This window comes from Lampetra fluviatilis, chromosome 2 (genome assembly GCF_964198595.1).
Source record: "Lampetra fluviatilis chromosome 2, kcLamFluv1.1, whole genome shotgun sequence".
NCBI classification, from domain to species: domain Eukaryota; kingdom Metazoa; phylum Chordata; class Hyperoartia; order Petromyzontiformes; family Petromyzontidae; genus Lampetra; species Lampetra fluviatilis.
The window spans coordinates 15,831,090-15,851,016 of NC_136276.1; the positions used below are offsets into that span (position 1 = coordinate 15,831,090).

General features: G+C 40.9%; 1 protein-coding gene across 1 annotated transcript in view; it reads left to right on the forward strand.

Annotated features, from left to right (window-relative positions):
- LOC144943483 (nck-associated protein 1-like) overlaps positions 1 to 19,927 on the forward strand; it is a 122,172-nt gene that overhangs the window by 30,124 nt on the left and 72,121 nt on the right. Inside the window, exons 3-6 of the mRNA XM_078870962.1 lie at positions 13,755 to 13,847; positions 15,719 to 15,775; positions 17,672 to 17,814; positions 19,477 to 19,567. Coding sequence (XP_078727088.1) covers positions 13,755 to 13,847; positions 15,719 to 15,775; positions 17,672 to 17,814; positions 19,477 to 19,567 — 384 coding nt within the window. The remainder of the gene's footprint in view (positions 1 to 13,754; positions 13,848 to 15,718; positions 15,776 to 17,671; positions 17,815 to 19,476; positions 19,568 to 19,927) is intronic.

Here is a 19,927-nt window from a genome sequence, read left to right on the forward strand (position 1 = left end):
ATCGCGATGCGTATGCTCTGCACCTCCTATCATTCTTTAATTTTATCGAATAATCCACCCAAACATTACCCGTAATTAACCTAATGGAACATATACTGTATCCAGAAAACAAACAAGAACGTTATCCTAAAAAATGAAAATAATTACGTACCGCTATAAAAAGTTCCATTTACCTTCATTCTCGTGACGCTCGGTGAAGGCGGCATTTTCTGTCTTCATCCAAAACCTCACCGCGCTGCACTATTTGCGCATTCGTAACTAACGTGTTAAAACATTTTTATATATTATATATTTTTCATGATTTATGGGAGCATTTCCGTGAAGTCGGATTTCCGTATGTCGGGTCTTCCGCAACCCGGGGACTTACTGTATCTGGAACTCTTCTGATCTTGCATTGAAACATACAAGTTTATTTTAGCATGGACTAGGTCAGGGGTCGGCAACCTACGGCTCCGGAGCCGCATGCGGCTCTTTACGGGCTGCTTCTTGACGATATGTACGTATGTACATAGATGCATTGCGGCTCTTGAAATACTGAATTTTGTACCGAATTGGAAAGAAATGGCTCTTCTTGTTATTTTGGTTGCCGACCCCTGGACTAGGTTATAGGTAAAAAAAACCCAGCAGATATCTCTGATCTTTAATTTAAATCCTTGACTCCTATTACACTTGCTATTTTATATTTATTGCCAAAGAGTAAAAGTTCAGACAGGAGAGGCGATATCATCTTGAGGTAAACAAAGCATTTGATGATTTAAAAGCGATTCTGTGGCATAGCACATAAACCGGCATTGTGACGTGAGGAATGGGTGTCCATTCACTCTTGTATACTCTGTTTAGCACGATAAAATCTATATAAATTATATACATGTTGGTCATCTATATGTACTTTTGCCCAGATAACTCCGAGACCACCCCCCACCAATGTCAATTCACAAGGAGTAATTTAAAATATCACATGTAGTTTTTGGTAATGAGTCAAAATTAAGAAAATGCACGCTTGCCTTTAACCTGTCAATTTCACTAATTCAGCCTCTTGTGCCTGATTATGCCTATGTGGTCTATCATTTGCATTTGACTTGGATGTGGCATGAGTCATATTTCAAAATATTACAATGGATAGACATGTGCCATTAAGGATTTGTGTGGGTGGGGGAGGAGCAGTTATTATTAACTTATTTTTCAAATTTACATTTTCCAGATTTTCTTTTTTTACCATAGATAATGTAAGCCAACAGTGTTTCATATTGGCAATTAAAGGACGTTGAGATGTATTTATTTTGTGAATTTATATGCTGGAAGCGTTATATAGATGCGGAACAGTATATCACATTTAGTGATGTGGATTTAGCACATACATTACTGAATATTAAGTTCATGAATGTGGTAAGTATGCTACACACACAACTAGTTGTGGCAGATATTGTTGCCCTTCCACAATGGGGGTTGGATGCATTGACACGTGGTTTTGTTTTACGCCTCAATGTGGCTTCATAGCAGAGTACTTCTGTGCATTTTCAATTACCTTCCCTTGGTAGAACATTGTTGCTGTCCTTTCACACAACCTTACCTTACACTGTGCTACTAACAATGCATTTCTATGTTGCACTGCTTCTGCTACACTTTCTCAGATAAATGAACCTAAATATGACTCCTTGTCTTATAGAAAATGGTGCGTAGCTAATTAGGCTGTGTGAACTGCACATATGCTGCGCTGACCAACATCTTTCCTTATAGAACATTGCATTTCCCGACCGTCTCACTGCCACTCTCACCAATGCAATAACGGAACTTCACAACCACTCACTACCAGCCAGAGCTTACTGAACGAAAAAAAACAGCTTTAATGTCTGACTTACACATATTAGGCTGTAGTGGTCCCATCTCGCTGCCTTTAAGTCTCCCCAAAGAGCTTACCTTCTACACCATGCTTATTTTCTCCCCTTCCCTTGCACAATCTCTCCCATTCCCTGCCATTCCATCCTTTGTCATTCTGTGCTCTCAGAGATTTGTTACGTTTAAGGGCACATTATTATACATGGAAGATGCTGTTTGAGTGTCTTCCCGTGGAGTGCAATCTACCGTTCATTACACACATTGTCACCCTGTAAGTGCTGTGTGTGCATGTCAGCACTCGCAGTGAGTGCAGTCTTCCACCTACTGGAAGGCAGATCCAGCTCAGTCTCATCTCAACAGCAGGAATCCACTGGAGCTATGCACTTTTAAATCTTAACTGAAAACAAATTTCTTTACAACTGCTATTTGTGTTGAGTTTGTTGTCCTTCCCCGCACCTCCGATGAGCACGGTTGGCTACGTATTGTGTGAAAGAATATTAACGTACATACAAAACAAAATCCGTACAAGTCTAATTACAGTTCGGTTACAAAATTTACGTTGTTTTTGGCCACAGCAGTCCATAGGCTGAGCAGCTAGTGCTGGTTAAAGCAATTATAAAAGTCAGGAGGGAGGAGAATTGTCAGCATAATGGAAGCGCACCTCTTTGCAGGCCGATGGCAGGGAGGCCTTGAGAATATCTCCCTGTTGCTCTGTCTCGTCTATCTTTTGGCAGTGCTTGGGCGAGTCCGTTTTGTTTTTCCCACAGCTTAAGTTGTGCATCACTGCCCACAACCATGTGGTTGCACCGTGTGTCTTTGATGCGGCATGAAGGGATTTTACCAACTATCTTCGGCCATTCGTGACTCATGCAAGGTCATTCTGGGTCACTCTCCCATGCTCCCTATAGCGGGTGCACTTGCCTCTACAGGGCACTTTGGCTGCAGCCTTCTTGCTTTGTTTGATGTGCATGGCACACTTAACATTGTTCCCACTTACCTTGCTACAGGCACCGTGTAGTGATTTTTTGTGGGATTTGGTGACAATTGGCACATGTCTTCTGATCGTGGCAGTGATTGAGGGCCCTTCAAATGCATTTTTATCCAATGCTATAGTTGCGCGTTTGGGCCGAGTAACTCCTTGGGAGTTTTGATGCCAAAAATTAAGTTTATTTATAAGGTGGCTTGTCGACACACTCCATATTGTGACATGTGAATACCATTCTGTGCTAGGTGCTAACAGATGGATTGGCCCAAAACAATCCCAGGCCTAAAGGCCACCTGTTGGATATGTAGGGTGTGAAAGAAGTTCAACATGCATACAACTCTCGCCAAGTGGGCTGAGCAAAAAAGTGTACCCCCCCCCCCCCGTGTTGGTGTGGGCGTTGAGCCGGAGAAGTGCCCTTATTGAGCAGTGCTGCCACAAACAAACAGCGAGTGCATGTGGTCACGATGGCGAGACGGCTAGGCCTCGAGCGGTTCGCTGTTGGCTCGTGTGCAAGGGCCCTGACGGAGACGAGCACGGCCACCAACGGCTCAGTTGTCATCAGACTGCCGTCATCATTCCTCCATAAAAGTAGCATCAGGCCTTCACTTGGAGCAGGAGACAGTGTTTCCCAACTATTTTGCTCGGTCCCTTTCTGGTTCTTATGTGGTGGGGAGCTGCACAAGGCGCATGTTAACAAGGGTGCATGTATTTTTTGCTGAGAGAGGACTGAGCCCTACTTCAAGAAATACAGGCAGTGATTTGACCTACTTCAAGAAATTGTCGACGGTTTACTTGTCTCCAGAAGTATGGTTCAAAGGTGTATTCTCTCGTGCGATGGATGAGGGGGCCAAGCCCCTTCAGAGCAGGATTGGAGCCAACTTGATGAGGTCGATGGTAACCTTTTGGCATAGGTGGGACAAAGTCATTGTTATGCAAGTCCAAGTCGAGTCGCAAGTCATCAAATTCATGACTCGAGTCTGACTCGAGTCCAAGTCACATGACTCGAGTCCACACCTCTGCCTTTTGGAGCATGCAGATCCAGTCCCTGCAGTAAAGAAACGTAAGATCGCGACTTTCAAGACGGTGGCACTGTCGCCTGGACACGTTGGTGTCGGCAGAGGCCTCCTGCAGGAGGATAGCTACGTATGTGGCCATTCAGCTAACTTGGATCTCCACCCTCCTCCCAAGCGTGAAAGATTAGCAAGTTTATGTTGCGGAATTGGTGACAGTTTCGGAGGCACGATGGGGAAAACTCGTTTTTTCACACCACCAGCCTCGCATTGCGCCTGCCTACTCCCCAGGGAGATCTTTCTGACGATCTCTGGACCGTGACATCTCCAAGGATCCCTCTGTGTGTTAGGAAGGAACCGCAAGGGACCGTCTGTGGATGGAATACATCCACGTAATGCTTGACCATGGTGACTCACCCAGCGGTCGATTACACTGCATGGGGACACACTATAGTGTAGATGCTAATATGGATAGTTACACACGATATTTAGTTTAGAGATGGTACTGTTGTTGAATTGGCACGTGTGGCAGTGACGTTTGTTGGAAACGCATTTGACAGCGTGGTAGGAAAACTACTCTGCCCTTACGCTCACCCACTGTCCTTTTCAATAACCAAACCACCTTTTTCTGAGGTATTTGTCAAGTTCTATGAGCCCTTGTCATTTAGCAACCGTGTGTGTGTTGTGTTCATAATTGTGTCTTTGTAGATTTTTATTCAGCTTCAAAGTGTGTATGCATTTGCAACACTGTAACTGTATCAATGAAAAAGTGGCCCTGATACCAATGGTGCTGTGATAACTGAATCACATTGATAATATGAATGTAAATGTAATTGAAAGAATCCACACAAGCTTATACTTCATTGCCTTATAATTATAATATTGAACAAAAAAATCCTGTCACCTTTTATTTAAACAGTTGACCGTATTTTCAACATTTCTGATAGATTTTTGCTGGCTATTGCTTTTGTCATTGACTTAAGATTGTAGTCCGTGTCACTTTTTATACCCTTTATCATTGCATCTCATATGTTGTCAATTTGGGGGGGAGGGCGGAACAGTCACACAGCGGTTAGCATGGCGTGCTCTGAACCGGTTGCACGACTGCTCGCAATTCAGTGAGTGGCAAGTTGTGGAACTGATGGCTCAGATGTGGGTATCCAGTTTTTAGACTTTGGCTTTGAATCTGGGCTGCCATTTGCGCAAAACGACCCTATAGGTGTTAAGGTACAGGTTGTTTCATTGTGTCAGTCCCAATCAGCAAGGAACTCCAATTAAATCTGGAATATCTATAAATTTGAGCTGGTTTAGCTTGAGGGCTTACATGTCTGATAGACACAATAATAGCTTTCATCATAAAAGCTATAGAGCTGTGTTTAAAGGTTATATTAAGACAACCAACTAATGATGTATGATGTCAGTTAAAAGTATATTATATATATGTTGAACTTTTTTCACACCGTACGTAGCCAACCGTGCTATTGCCAGATTTAGGTAATTCCCCAGTGTAGCATGTGGCCCTGCTGCCATAAAGAGTCGAGATATGGGAGCACGTTTTGCTCTCTGCATAGTTTCTGATGGCACAATTAACATACAATTGGCAGACAATGCAAACTGCTAAATTAAGATGTAAAACAAGCTCTAAAAATGTCCATATGTTGAATTGATGCATTTTAATAGGGAACTGTAAAAAGAGATGAAGGCACAGGAAATGGGCTTGGTCCATACTCGCTTCCTGCCTGAGCCAGGGACAACTGGGACCCCGTTCCACACGGGACCCCCCACCCTTTCCTCTTGGCGCTTGCAAATGAGTTGAAATCAAGATTTGTGCATCGGTGTTCTTGTCATTAATTGTGAGAAAAAAATGATGTCAAAAACTCCTTCATGATTGGAAAATTAAAAACAAAGCCACGGTGCGTTTGTGGCCACGAAAGCCAAACTCTGGACCATATCGAGTATATCACTTTCGGAGTAGCAAAACTACACAAACTCCCTTCACAAGCTGTCTTGTGGTAAGCAAACCTCGACATTTATCTCATGAACATATTGCTGCCATTTGCAAGAGTATAATTGAGCGAAGGAACATCTTTGTGGACAAGTGGCAAACAATGTACATGGTGATGCTGTCGTAAAAAAATAAAGGCTTATAACGTGAGTCTTCCACAAAACAACCCCTGAAATATATGCGTCGCCACAAAATCAGAACGAGGGTGTGCCAATTAAATTGTTTCATCCGTGTTGTGATAGCCCTTCCACTTCCCACAACACCCGAACGCTGGCAGCTTGCTGGGAACTTACAGTACTAAGGAAGCCAACATGAAAAATCCCGCGGCCAACTCAGAGCCATTTCCACTCATAATTAATCTCTCACAGCCAGCCGCCTACTTTGGTGCGTATATTAAGTGGATATGACAGATTGAAAACCCATGCAGCCTTGGTTTCTGATGCATTGTTGCTTATGTATATTTAGAGTAAATGTAAATTCCATGAAAAATAAGATAGATAATAAATAAATAAAACTATGTAAGGACATTCGAAATGTATTAACGATGAAGGTCATTGGCGAATATCTGAACCAGTTTTACCCACTCTCCATTTAAACACCCACACAGAAGACCAGTGTGGTTGCAATATGCTCACACAACTGATATGTAATGGGAAGGCCTTCAATCCAATCCAGCAGTGGATTTACAAAGCGGGTAATCCTTATCCCCACACCATTCCCACACGAAATTAAACATCCCCGGTTGCTTCGCTACTGCAGCCAAATCAGATAAAGAATGGCATGGAAAGGATGCTTCAGCTATTTAATTTGAAGTGATTATTCTCTGCAATAGCTACACCAAGTATTGTACCCCATGGGGCTGTGAAACTGGATGAATAGAAATCCAATGTTCTTATTAAGACTCAACGACGACTTCTGATCATGTGATTGTTAGAGGGTTGTCATGAATTCCAGTTGATAGCCTTGAATGGAAAACTACTTTTGCTTGATGTATACTTTAAATTCTGATCATCATCCCTAATGATCAATACGGTTCTGAATCATTGACCTACGTACGTACCCTGTAGATATGATTACAATTCTGCTGCTAATCCCACTTTATGAATAACTGCAAATTTAATGTTATTTTTGTTGCATGTACTTGTTCATGATAAACTCACTCACATGCTGCGAATAAGACAATAATGACGTAGTGTGAGATTATTATTTTACATTGTTTAGCTGCTTTAAATGTCCACATGATAAGCCACTTATTTGAGCTATCATGTGTGACCAGGTCGCCTCTGAAAAAAAAATAATAGCTCGGTGGGCTTAACCTGCTAAATTAAAATAGTTTAATAGTTTAGGTTAATTTCTGCCTCCCGCACCACTCCATACACCCCCTCTATCATGTCAGCCATGTAATTTATTACACATTGCAATGTGTATACATGACTTTAGACTTCTGATTCATCATTCATTTGATATCGAGGTGGTAACTGGTGGTGAGATGTTAAAGGTACTGGTTTATTTATTTAGTTTTAGCGCTTTTCTTACCTTTGCTACACTTTGCACTGCTATCGTGTTTGTATTTTTTGTTGTTGTAACTTTCTGACCCACCCCTCCTGGACATCTGTGAAAAGGAGCTTCTTAGCTCGTCGGATTATGATAGCTGCATGAAGTAAACACATTGCTGTATCTTAGTAACAAAGCAGACAATATGTATCCGTCATACAGATGTATCTTCATATAAAATACTAAAGTATTTTTTACACAACCCAACAGCCACATGGCCTTCTGGGATTGCATAATTTCAGTAGCATTGATTGAATACAAGCTATATCTGGACTGGTTGTGACATACAGTTTCTCATCACCAAAGTTAAGCTTCCGTGAAGGTCCATATGTTTTAGAAAAGGACCCTCTCTTTAAAATACAGGTCCGAGCTTGATGCAAACTTCTCAAATACATCACACTAAATAATAATTTGCGACATGGAGAATCTACGTTGCTTACACTCTCCAGCAACGTGTTGTGTCTTTGTTATGTGGTGTTTCTACTTATGCTGTACTAAATTTAGCTCCAGCCAATGTTATTAAAAAAAATCTGGCTGCTATGTTCTGCCAATACTGAATGTCTGGCAGCTTCAATAATTATGAATGTGCATATTGTAATGTGCACAATAATGCATTCATCTGTCTAAGCCGTCCCTAGCTGTTGGTCCCATTGGGTGTAAGTTCACAGTTGCTGGAATGTATACTGTATGTTCATTTTTTTCTTAAAACATTTAGTTAGAAAGGCACTGTCCCTTAATTCATGGTTAGATGCACAAGTGTTGCTTTTTCATGCTGATCACTTTGTTTCCACAAGCAATGCACATTTTTATCTTTAGGGTACACTTCATCCTGTATGCATATACAAATTAATCACGCACCTTCTCTTGATTGGACCACTGAGAATATGCACCATATATCCTGGCTAAGTATTTAATGACATTCTGATCGAATTAAGATTGGGAGAATTTTATTCTCATTCAGGTATTTTATACACGAGAGAATATGGTAAACATGTTTTCTGTGAACACACAGTGGCATGTCAATCACAGACATTGACAGGAAGCATTTTCAAACTGCGGTGGATTCTTCTTATCCCAATCCTTAAAATCCAAGAAGCATAATCACCCTTGAAAGAGACCTCCTTATATAGTACTGGAAACATGTACCATTGACACATTATGGTAATTTCTCATCCTGTTTACATGGCATCGTTTTTTTAAATCTGTGGTCTCTTGATAAACACATGCCACCCCAATAAGCTGTGATTCAAGTAAGGATTTTTATCAGTAAACATACAAAAATAATGGCATTTATGCCATCATAAAATGGTAATGTCTATGGAAATATACAGTAGCCATGTCTAATAACGACATGCGTGTACTGTTCAACAATTTTCAACGTAACAGTTGAGCTCAAGAGTCAACTCATCCTGTAATCCCGCCGGGGTTGATAAGACAAGTGTGAGCTTTGTTGGAATTCTACTAGGGGTCATCCGATGGGGGAGACTCGCCCACACCATGGAAATGAGGACTCTTCGCCGCTGGGGTCACGGCTGCGCATTGAGATGTCAACCACTGCTTTGTCGTCCTTGATCATGAATACGCTGCCCTTTTATTAATATTATAAACCTTATTCTTGGTTCTTTCGGTAAAGTCACGTAGAAGGGAAATAATAAAACAATAAAAATAAAACATAATAAGATACAATTCTTACGACGTTTCGGCCACAACGCAAGCAGCCGTGCATTGTGGCCGAAACGTCGTGAGAATTGTATATTATGTTTTATTATTTTATTATTTCCCTTCTACGTGACTTTACCAAAAGCTTTAAATCTAAATTATAAACCTTGACAAAAAAACATCATTTTATTGAAAAGCACTTGAAACAATACATGAGTGTAAATGGTAAATACTGAAATAGCATATCTCAAAAGGAAAATAAATCTGTCATTAAATATTTCATTAAACAAATATTGTGCAAGATTGTATTGATCATTTGGTTTGTGTTTTGTATATATCCTAATATGCGGTGGTCATGCAATGTGTGACACAACAATGCTCGTACTCACTTCAGCAGTTGTCCTGGACACACGTGGACATCAACGTAATCCCAAAGGCATGCTGTGATAAATGTAAGGGGAAAATAGGAAAACATACACTTGGCGTGCAATGAGTGCTGAATTACAAGTGTCCTGCCTTTTTTTTCTTTCTCAAGGCAAGAGCTGAACTGGGCACTGATACAATCGACTCCCCAGCACCATTTGATAAGACCGCTAACAATGCATGCATGCATGCCAAGCCTTGATTTAGTATGCATCTATATTTTCTCCTGCATGCAAATCTACGCGTGAAGAGTTTTAAGTTCATAAATTTGGAGGAAAATTTCATGAAACTCTTCTTTAATTTTGCCAGGTAATGTGCACTGAGCTATATAGCTCTTTTTCAGAATCGACCTGGCTACAAATGATAGCCTAATGAAGTGGCTTATCACGTGGAAATGTATAGTGGCTAAATACTCTTTTTTTTTTATAAAAAACGAAAATATTTACACATGCACATTTGTGTTGTACATTTTCTACATTCGAATTTTCTGACGCACGGTGCACTTGCAACAATACACGTACGGATCTTATGTGTCCTTAATTATTGGAATTTAAAAGTGTCGGTCAGATAATTTTTTTAAAATCAACTAGGCACTGCCCATGTATTTACACGGGGTGCATGGCCATGGTGGAGGGTGGGTAGAAGGTGTGGTGATGTCCGCGTTACGCATGAACCTGGTTCCACGCTGTGGGATGTGAGGGATGTCATCACCGCCAGCCAGCTAAATATTTTTCTGTTGTAGTATGACATGATGAAAGGTGGGGGGGGGGGGCATTATTTCTCTTTTGTAAGAAGTGCAATGTTCTTTATTTATGCTCCCAGTTTTGTTTAAACAACAACTGATGTGGGCATTGGGAAATCTGTCTCGTTGGGTTAAGTGTAATTCAAACTTTCACGTCATAAAACATGGGTTTAGCTGAAATCAATAAATGTAATATGGTTATCCATATGAGCTTAGTTTATGATATAAATATTTTTCAAATTCTAAAATGCTACTACTATTATATTCAATTAATCCCAAAAAATTATTGATTACACAGAACATTAAATTTCGATTTAAAGCTTTCATGACTGCAGGGATTCATCTTCTTGGTTCTTTCGGTAAAGTCACGTAGAAGGTAAATAATAAAATAATAAAATCATAAAACATAATAAAATAATTCTCACGACGTTTCGGCCACAACGCAAGCAGCCGTCCTCAGGTGAAGAACAGGTCTGTCGGGAAGACGGTTGCTTGCGTTGTGGCCGAAACGTCGTGAGAATTATTTAATGATGTTTTATTTTTTATTATTTTATTATTTCCCTTCTACACAGAACATATATTAATGTTCATGTACATCGATATGTCATCCCAGTGCACTGTGCAGACCATGGTGTTTTTTTTACATATTTCACCATGCTTGATCATTGTGGGTTAGTCAATGGGAAGTATTGATTCATCATAGTCCAGTACAACTTGATTTTCCCATTTCTAATCATATAGCTCTGGGGCATCCTGCAGTAACTTTTTTACATGCATGATGATCACCCATCTAAGCATTGTCCAGGCTCAATCCTACTGAGTTTCTGAGATGTGATGAAATAGGTTACATTCTGGGTGCTTTGGTCTTATAAATTTGAACATTAAATGCTCAATATATCCAGCACACATCGACATACCAAGATCGCTCCACTCAGTAACAAATATGACTGAATCGCAATAAAACAACAGATATGTGACAATGGTCCTCTTATGGATAGACTAGTTCCTACCATGGGATTGTGGAATTTACATCACTGCCTCAGGGACTGCCAGCAGAGAGGAGCATCATTCCACACTCATTTGAGCAGGGAAACACTTTTACGTAAAATAAATGTTTACGTTAAAATGACAATCGCATCAGCTGCGTGATATGTTGTAGATACATCATGAGTAATGTATTGAAAATGCAGTATGTCTATGTGTAAATGAACCCACACTACATAATGTGGGTTAATGTAAACTCATTGAAAAATTATGTAACAGTGTTGTGTTTTGAAATACAGTGAATAACATAAAGAGATTTTGTAGAGTGGTGAAATCATGGAGATATTTTTAATGATCTGTTTTTTTTAAAACGAAAGATGCCTCCAAACAAATACAGTGCAGGAGTTGATATTTGCACAACAAAATGGTACTTCACAGAGATTTGTTTATAAACAGAAGCCTGGGGCGTAATTTTAAAAATTATTTACAGCCTTCACTTGATTTGTATTCATGTGACTCCTCATTTGCGTAATCATGCACGACACATACATACACCCAGGCTTTGGTGTAATGCAGCAGCAAGCCATGAGCTAATGTTATGTGTGTAGTGAGCGACTCCCGACACACGTCGAGCAGAAGGCTTCTTATTTATTAAGAGCACACAGGGCGATACACTTCGTAACGCGGCTACACCTAGGCCGTCCAAACACGCAGCCCATCTCCGTCCTGCGCTACGCTGGCTGGTTGACGAGCGTAGCGGCGGCGACGGAGCTGCTCTTGCAGAAGAACAACCACGTGGTCGAAGACGAAGAGATCACGACGACAGCGACGCAACCAGGACCCAGACCCCACACTAACAGCCCCGAAGCTCTGGTTCGGTGCTCCTTATATCTGCCTGGCGTGGCCAAGCACCACCTCTGGCCACGCCCCCTTTCTAGAACCTTCGGGATGGTTCCCGGAGCTTCTCGACTGACTCCTCCCTTCACCTTTACCTCCGATACGGCCCTTCATCATAAGGCATTATGTAATGCAGCCATAACCGTAGTTATCCCTTTGTGCCGGCAGGTGTCACCCTGTCATTACACGTGTATGGCCCAACCCTTAGTCTTGGCTCAAACCATAGCCATGGAACGTGCCATGTGAATTGCACAGCAATTTTGTGCCCAATATCACCAGATGCCACTCTTATATGACGCAAAAATTAAAATTTTACTTCATTCATTCAAATAAATGCATCCGGTGATATTCTAGCAAGACAGCACTATGGTCTGGGAATGGCTTTATAGAATCGAATTGTGAAATTGTAAAAAAACTTCCACCTAACGTAATAAAACATTTCGTGGTTTTTATATTTGCATTTCCGAACTGTGTAAAACGAAGAACAATGTAAAGATTTATTGGAAATGTATTTCCTGACTTGTGGTTTCACATCGAAGTCGAGGAATGTAAAATAACATGCACGTTTGTTTGTTGTCAGTCTGCTTGAGTTTTTTGTAGACTTCCTTTGAGCAGATGGGGGTTTTATCCCTCTGTGAATGGTGATATTCCTCGAATTGCCAGCACACTTTTTATACTTAATTAAATTCATGTACACCGATAAGCAGTGACTACATCAGCCTGCAGCAAAAGTCAAGGGATAAAGAGATTATCAATATTGTTGTTTTAGTTTTTTTTTATTCTCTGCCATTTTATCATGTTACCGAGACCTAATATTTCACTATTAATTCCCATGCACAGTTCGTCAGTCCCTTGACTATGGTGTTGTACAGCAGCAGCAGCAGCTCATAAAACAAACTCTTAACAGCAACTATTCACACATTTTACAAAATTAGCTGTGGTTGTGCCGTGGTAAATTTAAACACGTGTGTGGTCTGCGGTAACACCTTCCTCCCCCATGAAGTGTTACGCATTTACACCTGGATGGGTCTGGGAATGGTTCTCACGAGGTAGAGATCCCTAAAATAAATGTGTGTGTGTAATTATACTAATTAGGGTACGAGATCAGTACACATCCCTTCCATTCGAATGAAGTGTCGAGTGGATCGAGTGGTCGGTGTGAAGTAACTCAGCCCGTATTGAGAGGTGGTGGCTGGGAGGGCTTCTGGTTGGCGCGCTCGCCACCGAGTTATTTGTGCCAGAGGCAGCAGTTTCCTTCCCGCAGCCACCCAGTAATTTGCAAAGCAAATCGACAATGCAGAGACGACAATGATGAGCCTGTGGCATCATTCTCAAGAGTAAGCTACATTCTGTGTTTGTGTTATTGCCCAACTTTTAAAACTGAAGGATAACCTCAGCTGCGGTAGATTCCAAAGCATGACTATTTGAAAGCAATCATGATCATCATTTCCCAGATCCCTCTTGCAAATTAGGTCATGCATCTCAATAAGTAAATAATGTTGGACAGAATTGCGTTACATTTTTTTTATTTAAGGAGAATGTTTATGGCTGACTCGGCTTTGATAAAGTTCTTCCTCCGTTTTTTTGTTGTCGCAGCATTTGTGAACAGGTTATGAGTGTGGAATTAATTAATCTATTTTAAAATGTTCTCTCCACCAGCAACAGCTGGCTCCTGTCCAAAACCAAAAGTCAGACATCCTCAAGAACCTGGCACTTTACTACTTCACATTTGTGGATATCATGGACTTCAGGGTGAGTGCATTTATATACATACATTAAATGTGTGAAGCTTTCTGTGAACAGCTGCTTGAGTTTTCATGGAAAAAAATGTGCACGCTAAAAAACTTGCTTGTTTTGCTCAGATGCAAGAATAACTTTTCTCAAAACATCCTGGTGGTTCCACGAATTTAAAACGTAATTATTTATCCAAATCACAACCAACGTAAATATTAATTTAGGCACATACATGTACAATGCCCCTCCATATGGTTGCTTTTGTCTGCAGGATATTGATGGTTTTGTGGTACAGTCTGAGCCACCGAGGCCTGCATTTATTCTCAAATGGACATGGGAAATGTCAACATTTATCCTATGGCTGGAAGAGTGCTCATGTGCAGCGATGCAGATGGATTGAGCTCACTCAGTCTTAAAAGCCCATCTCAAAGTTAGAGTTGTCTTGACTCAAAGACCAACATTGCCATTTACTGCAAGATTAAAAACAATTAATTCTCAGCAAATATGTTATATGACACGTAAAGAGCATGTTTTTTTTTTATTTGTAATTAAACGAAAAATAGTATTGTGAATGTTCATTTTACATTCCTTTGTCAGTCCACTGATGTATGAAGGCCTCCCCATATTGTGCCAGTCATGGGAATTATTGGCCCATACTCACTTCACTTGCCAGTGCAATTTGCTCAAGGAGATGGGAAACAAGAACTGGTCCAGAAATTGTTGCCACTAACCACTTTGCAACAGCCTTCACTCCCTTACATTGGCATGAACACTTTGGAACAAAACAATCCTATTTATGTATACTGGTCGAGGCATAAAACAGTAATACATTGATTTAATGTGGACCTTTGCTTATCAGCTTAGTCAAAACTGTTGTATTGACTTACCAATGCCATCACTGTGTATACTTGTTGAAGAGCTGCTTAAATATAGAAACGTCAACTAAAGTTAAGATCAAATGACCTCCCTTGCCAGTATCAAAATAAAAGAATAGGTTTTACCCTTTGATTTAAAGCTTTTGTGACTGCAGGGATTCATATTCTTGGTTCTTTCGGTAAAGTCACGTAGAAGGGAAATAATATATTTTTATTATTTTATTATTTCCATTCTACGTGACTTTACCGAAAGAACCAAGAATATAGGTTTTACCCTGTTTTTGTTTGCATGTTCACCACAAGTATATGTGGTTAATGCAGACACGATTCCTTGCTAAATGATTCTGTTTGGTGTTTTAACATCTTAACACCTGTTTTATTGCCAGAAACGGTAAAACCTATTCTTATAAAGTTAAGATGTAAGGTTTCAGTGTTATAATTTGGTCTCTCAGTGCACATTTAAAATGCTGACCTCCGCACACAATTGTGTAAAAGTGCTTAAATGTTTCTGGCAGAGCCCCATTTGCAAACATATGAATTAGTGCTGATAGCATCAACCCAAATGTTTTATTACCGTTTTGAATTTTTTTTATAACGGAAGACTGGAACTTTGTATTTTTGTCGTTATTAAATTTGCAGGAAATAACGTATCTGTCTTATCTATACTGAAGTTCAGAAATAGGTCACTGTGAATTTCGTTGTTGTGCACAGTGGCATTTATTTTTCAGTCAATCGTATCTCTTGGAACATTGAAAGGAATCATGTCAATGTGCATTCCTTGGGAGAATATTGTAGAATGAATGTACATTCAAAATACTATTCGTTGACACTGTTTTCGAAGCAATCTTTATTGCTGTTTGTAACAAAATTATTGGACAATTTCATTAACGGTCATTTGTGTTTTTTCATGAGATATTGCAGACTTGTTCAATGTTCTGGTATGGATCACAATGTCTAATACATTCAAGATGAATGTAGAGTAAATATGAACGCGTGTGTTTTTCTGTATTGCAGGATCACGTCACTGAGCAGCTGAACACCATCGATGCATCTCAAATATATTTTGACATTGTAGGTAAACACAAATAATACTTTCTGATCACAAACAAACCTTGTATTTTCACTACGTTGGTTATCTTAGTATATGTGATATGCACACAGCAGCCATCAAGGATCTGGTGTAGATTTACATTTTTCAGCAGTAATCTTGGTCATTATAAACATTCAGACAGATAAATTGTCCTAAACACAGCAGGAGTGTAGTCGGAAATCCAGCGGAATATATCGAAATTTGATTTCCAACTGCTCGTTATACGTGTGTTTGCTCTGGAACAGTGGGTGTAGCGGTTAGCGCGTTACGCTACGAAGCCGGTGACCTGACTTCAATTCTCACTCATGACCACCAACACCAGCGACGATTATATTAAATGAGTACCTGGTGCGGTGTGTAAACATCGCCACTGGGGAGACAAAGGTGGCCGGGCGTGGTGTTGGCCACCCACCCCCTCTTGTGACCGGCCAGCCTTCATAGGTGCTCGCTTAACAGCACTTGCCCCAACAGTCTGTTTAGGTTGTACGGGAGATCTTTGTCTTACTCTAGAGCAGATGGCACGAAAAAAATAATCATTATGTAAGCTACAGTAACTTACAATCATGCAATTATATATCTATAAAAAATATGTTTCTAGGCTGCATGTGCTGTATGAATTTTGAGAATATATATAATGTAACATATTATGTTGTTTAGATGGATGATTTATTAACTTTCATAGATCAGGTTGTAATTCTGAATGCTTTTATGTATTTTCATGATTCGCATAATTGGTTTTATCGATGCTGATTTATGAAGGAATTTTTTTTCTCACCAGAATTATTTAGGATTTTCTGAATATTATTTTGTTTACATAAAAGAAGCAAAACGTCTTCTTGTGTTGTGAATACAATCTACGTTAACGTTTTATCTTAAGCTTTGAGAAAAAAAGACATTAACTAAGGAAATAATTAACATCTAATTTTGAAGTTGAGTTCTACATTGCTTCAGGCGGTGACCACTGCCTGAATGCCCATTTCAGCAGGATATCACTGACTTTGTTTTCATAAACTGTACATGCCAGGGTATTTTTTGTTGCTGTAAAAAAATAACTTTTGAGATTAATTTAGGTTAATTGAATGCTTCCACAGTGTGTACGTTTCAATAAAAGTAAAACACGACCTAAGATTACACTTTTCTTTGCCACTCTTAGCTCCCCGCAGCAAAGGTTGCAACATTATCCAAAGAGATAGAACTCTGAAACCTTCCCTTGATCAGTGCAGTAGAGGCTCCTTTGCTAACTCGGGTGTGTTGCCTTGACCAAACCCATTTGATGAGGGTCTTGAGCATTTGACTTTGAAGATGGATGGATCACATGGCCTGTAGCACTCAGATTCTCCAAGCACCTTCTGAGCTTGCACTGAATACTGTCACTACGTGCAGTGTATGTCTTTCAGTGGCCAGTAGTGAAAAGCAATCGTTTTCCGTTATAAAACTGTGCATTGGACGAACGAAAAATACGCATTCCATTGGTGTTTAGAACGAGTGAAAGGGCCTCTTTATGCGCGCGGGTGTGCGATTGAAGTCTTCTATTAACTTGCGTTAATCATCAAAAATGTGCAAAACGTAAATGAGTGCAGAGGGTTGCAGAAAGGCTGTTTTGTATTTTTGCCTTCAAAACATGCGGTAACTTTTAGCTGACGTACAAAGCTCATTCACATGCAACATAATCGAGTATTATGATGCATTGCAGAACGCACTGTGAATTTGCGCTTGTAAACAACTTAGAATTTCATTCAAAATAAAGCGTGGAGTTGCAGTTATTGCCTTTTCTGCAGCCTGCGTCACTAATGACAGAAACAATTGACTGCACTTGTAAGACTCTGCAAGCCTATTGTTTTTTTGCCCCTGTTCCTCTTGCATGTGCTGTCTTCCAGACCGTGAATTTTGACCTCACAAAGAACTACCTTGACTTGGTCGTGAACTACGTCACCATTATGATCGTGCTGTCTCGAATCGAGGACCGAAAAGCGATCATGGGTCTGTATAACTATGCCCACGAGATGACTCACGGAAGCAGGTAAGCTCCTGTTTTATGGTGCAGGTCTCCCTCCCAGGTTTATTTTACACATTCCTGCGGAGGGAGCTGGTAGGAACGTTGGGTTGCTCGGTCAATGGCCAGGGTCAACGGCGGCGTGGTGTATTCTGCAAATATGCCCGACTGTGAGGGCGGGCACAAGCTGGCGTGAATAGGTTAAACGTTGAGTTTTATAAGGGCACCACGGGGTGACCAGCCCCTCCCCACCCAGCCCCACCCCTCCCACCCCCCACTCAGCCCCACCCTCCCCACCCAGCCCCTCCCCACCCAGCCCGTCCCCACCCTGCCCACCCAGCCCCTCCCCACCCAGCCCCTCCCCACCCTCCCCTCCCCACCCAGCCCCACCCTCTCTACCCAGCCCCTCCCCTCCCCACCCTCCCCTCCCCACCCAGCCCCTCCCTCCCCTCCCAGCCCCTCCCTGCACGACGGGCACAATAATCCCTGTGGGCTGGTGTAACCAGGAGGTTCCTACCAGTAAAATGTAATTAGGTGGATTGTTTCAATATTGTGGCAAATCGCCTGATGATGCTGGATGTAATTACCAGCGAAACGTCGGCGTACTCAAAATTGTAAATGTTGTGGATGTATTCTCCAACACACCGGTGAGTTGAAGTAGTAATTAATTGGCACGTTTTGTTTACGTGACAAACCTAACTGGCTGTGTCGGGTGGTGGAGGGTTACGACACATTTATGCTTACGCGATCTAACTCAAAAACCGTTTATTATTAATAATATTGGTCGCGAAAGCCTGCTACACGCTAAACAAAATGTCGTTGAGAACGGTGCATTTGCTATTTTTAGAGTGCGCCATTGAATGTTTGTGGTTTTTAACAGCCTTCATATTTAACAGTGCAATGAAATGACACTGAATATAATGCGGATTTTCTTTTTTATACACCAAAAATAGCTTGCTACAATTCATCATTTTGGGGTTGACAGATTTAACGCAAACCCATTAAATGCACAAGCGTGGCTCGCAGCACAATGAAGAGGAATTGTTAATCGTTGGTGACATTGTTCATTTGCTGAACGAGGATAACATTCTGCATCTCGCACATTGAAACATTGAGCGAAACTAAATTAAGACTGCCGTCTATGTTGGGGTGTAGCCCAAGCGATGGACATGCGTTCAAGTGTATCCTAACTAGACATTTACAAATCTTAAGTGATATTTCCGCGAAGCTTATGGGCAAACCGAAAACCACATCTGCATAAACTATGGCTCATGCCGATAGCTTACGCCTAAATGGAAACAGAAAAATTATCCGGTGTGCGAATGTGCTCACCCAGAAAGGAGCCATGGAACATTTAACGACTCAATGCCCGATTCATAAATGCAAAGGAGGCATCGCAGTGATTCCTGACGCAGTAATTTCCTGACGCAATTATCTGGCTCAACCACCTCATTGTAAAAGTATAGTTGTTGCTGTGCATTGACATCAGCCAAAGAAAGAAGATTTACATTCCCACACTTCGTGCGACAGAATTCCAACCAGAAGGGAGAGACTGAACATCCCACAGTCAACTCTTGTTCTTAGTGCGTGTTTTTTCTCAAGATTGTGGTGAGTTAATATCATCTATATATATAGAAAAACAACTGGAATTATCTCTTTTCTTTTTACTCTGTGGATGACGTAATGCAGTGACCGAGAGTTTCCCAGGCTGGGCCAGATGGTGGTGGACTATGAGAACCCCCTCAAGAAGCTGATGGAAGAATTCCAACCTCACACGAAGGTAAGAGGCTGCTCAGTGGCATTCAAACTCCATCACTGCTCTCTCTCTCTCGTGTATAACCTCTCACGTAGGAAAGGCATTTTTTGTTTTACTTTAAATAATTAAGTTGAATGTCATTATCATACCATGTAAATCAGCATCCCAAGGTATTTTACCAGCACTCATTAATGTTGCAATTCTCCAGCTGTGTAAACGCTGGGCATTAGACAAATTGTAGGATCAGTCATGCTAAACGTCCATCAGGGGGGAAACATTGAGCTTAATGGCTGAGCTTCCTGCAAACAGTAAATATTTCATGTTGCATTTTACAAGCAGAGCTTGTTGGTGTTCAGACCAAATTGTACTTTTGTGTGTTCTTGG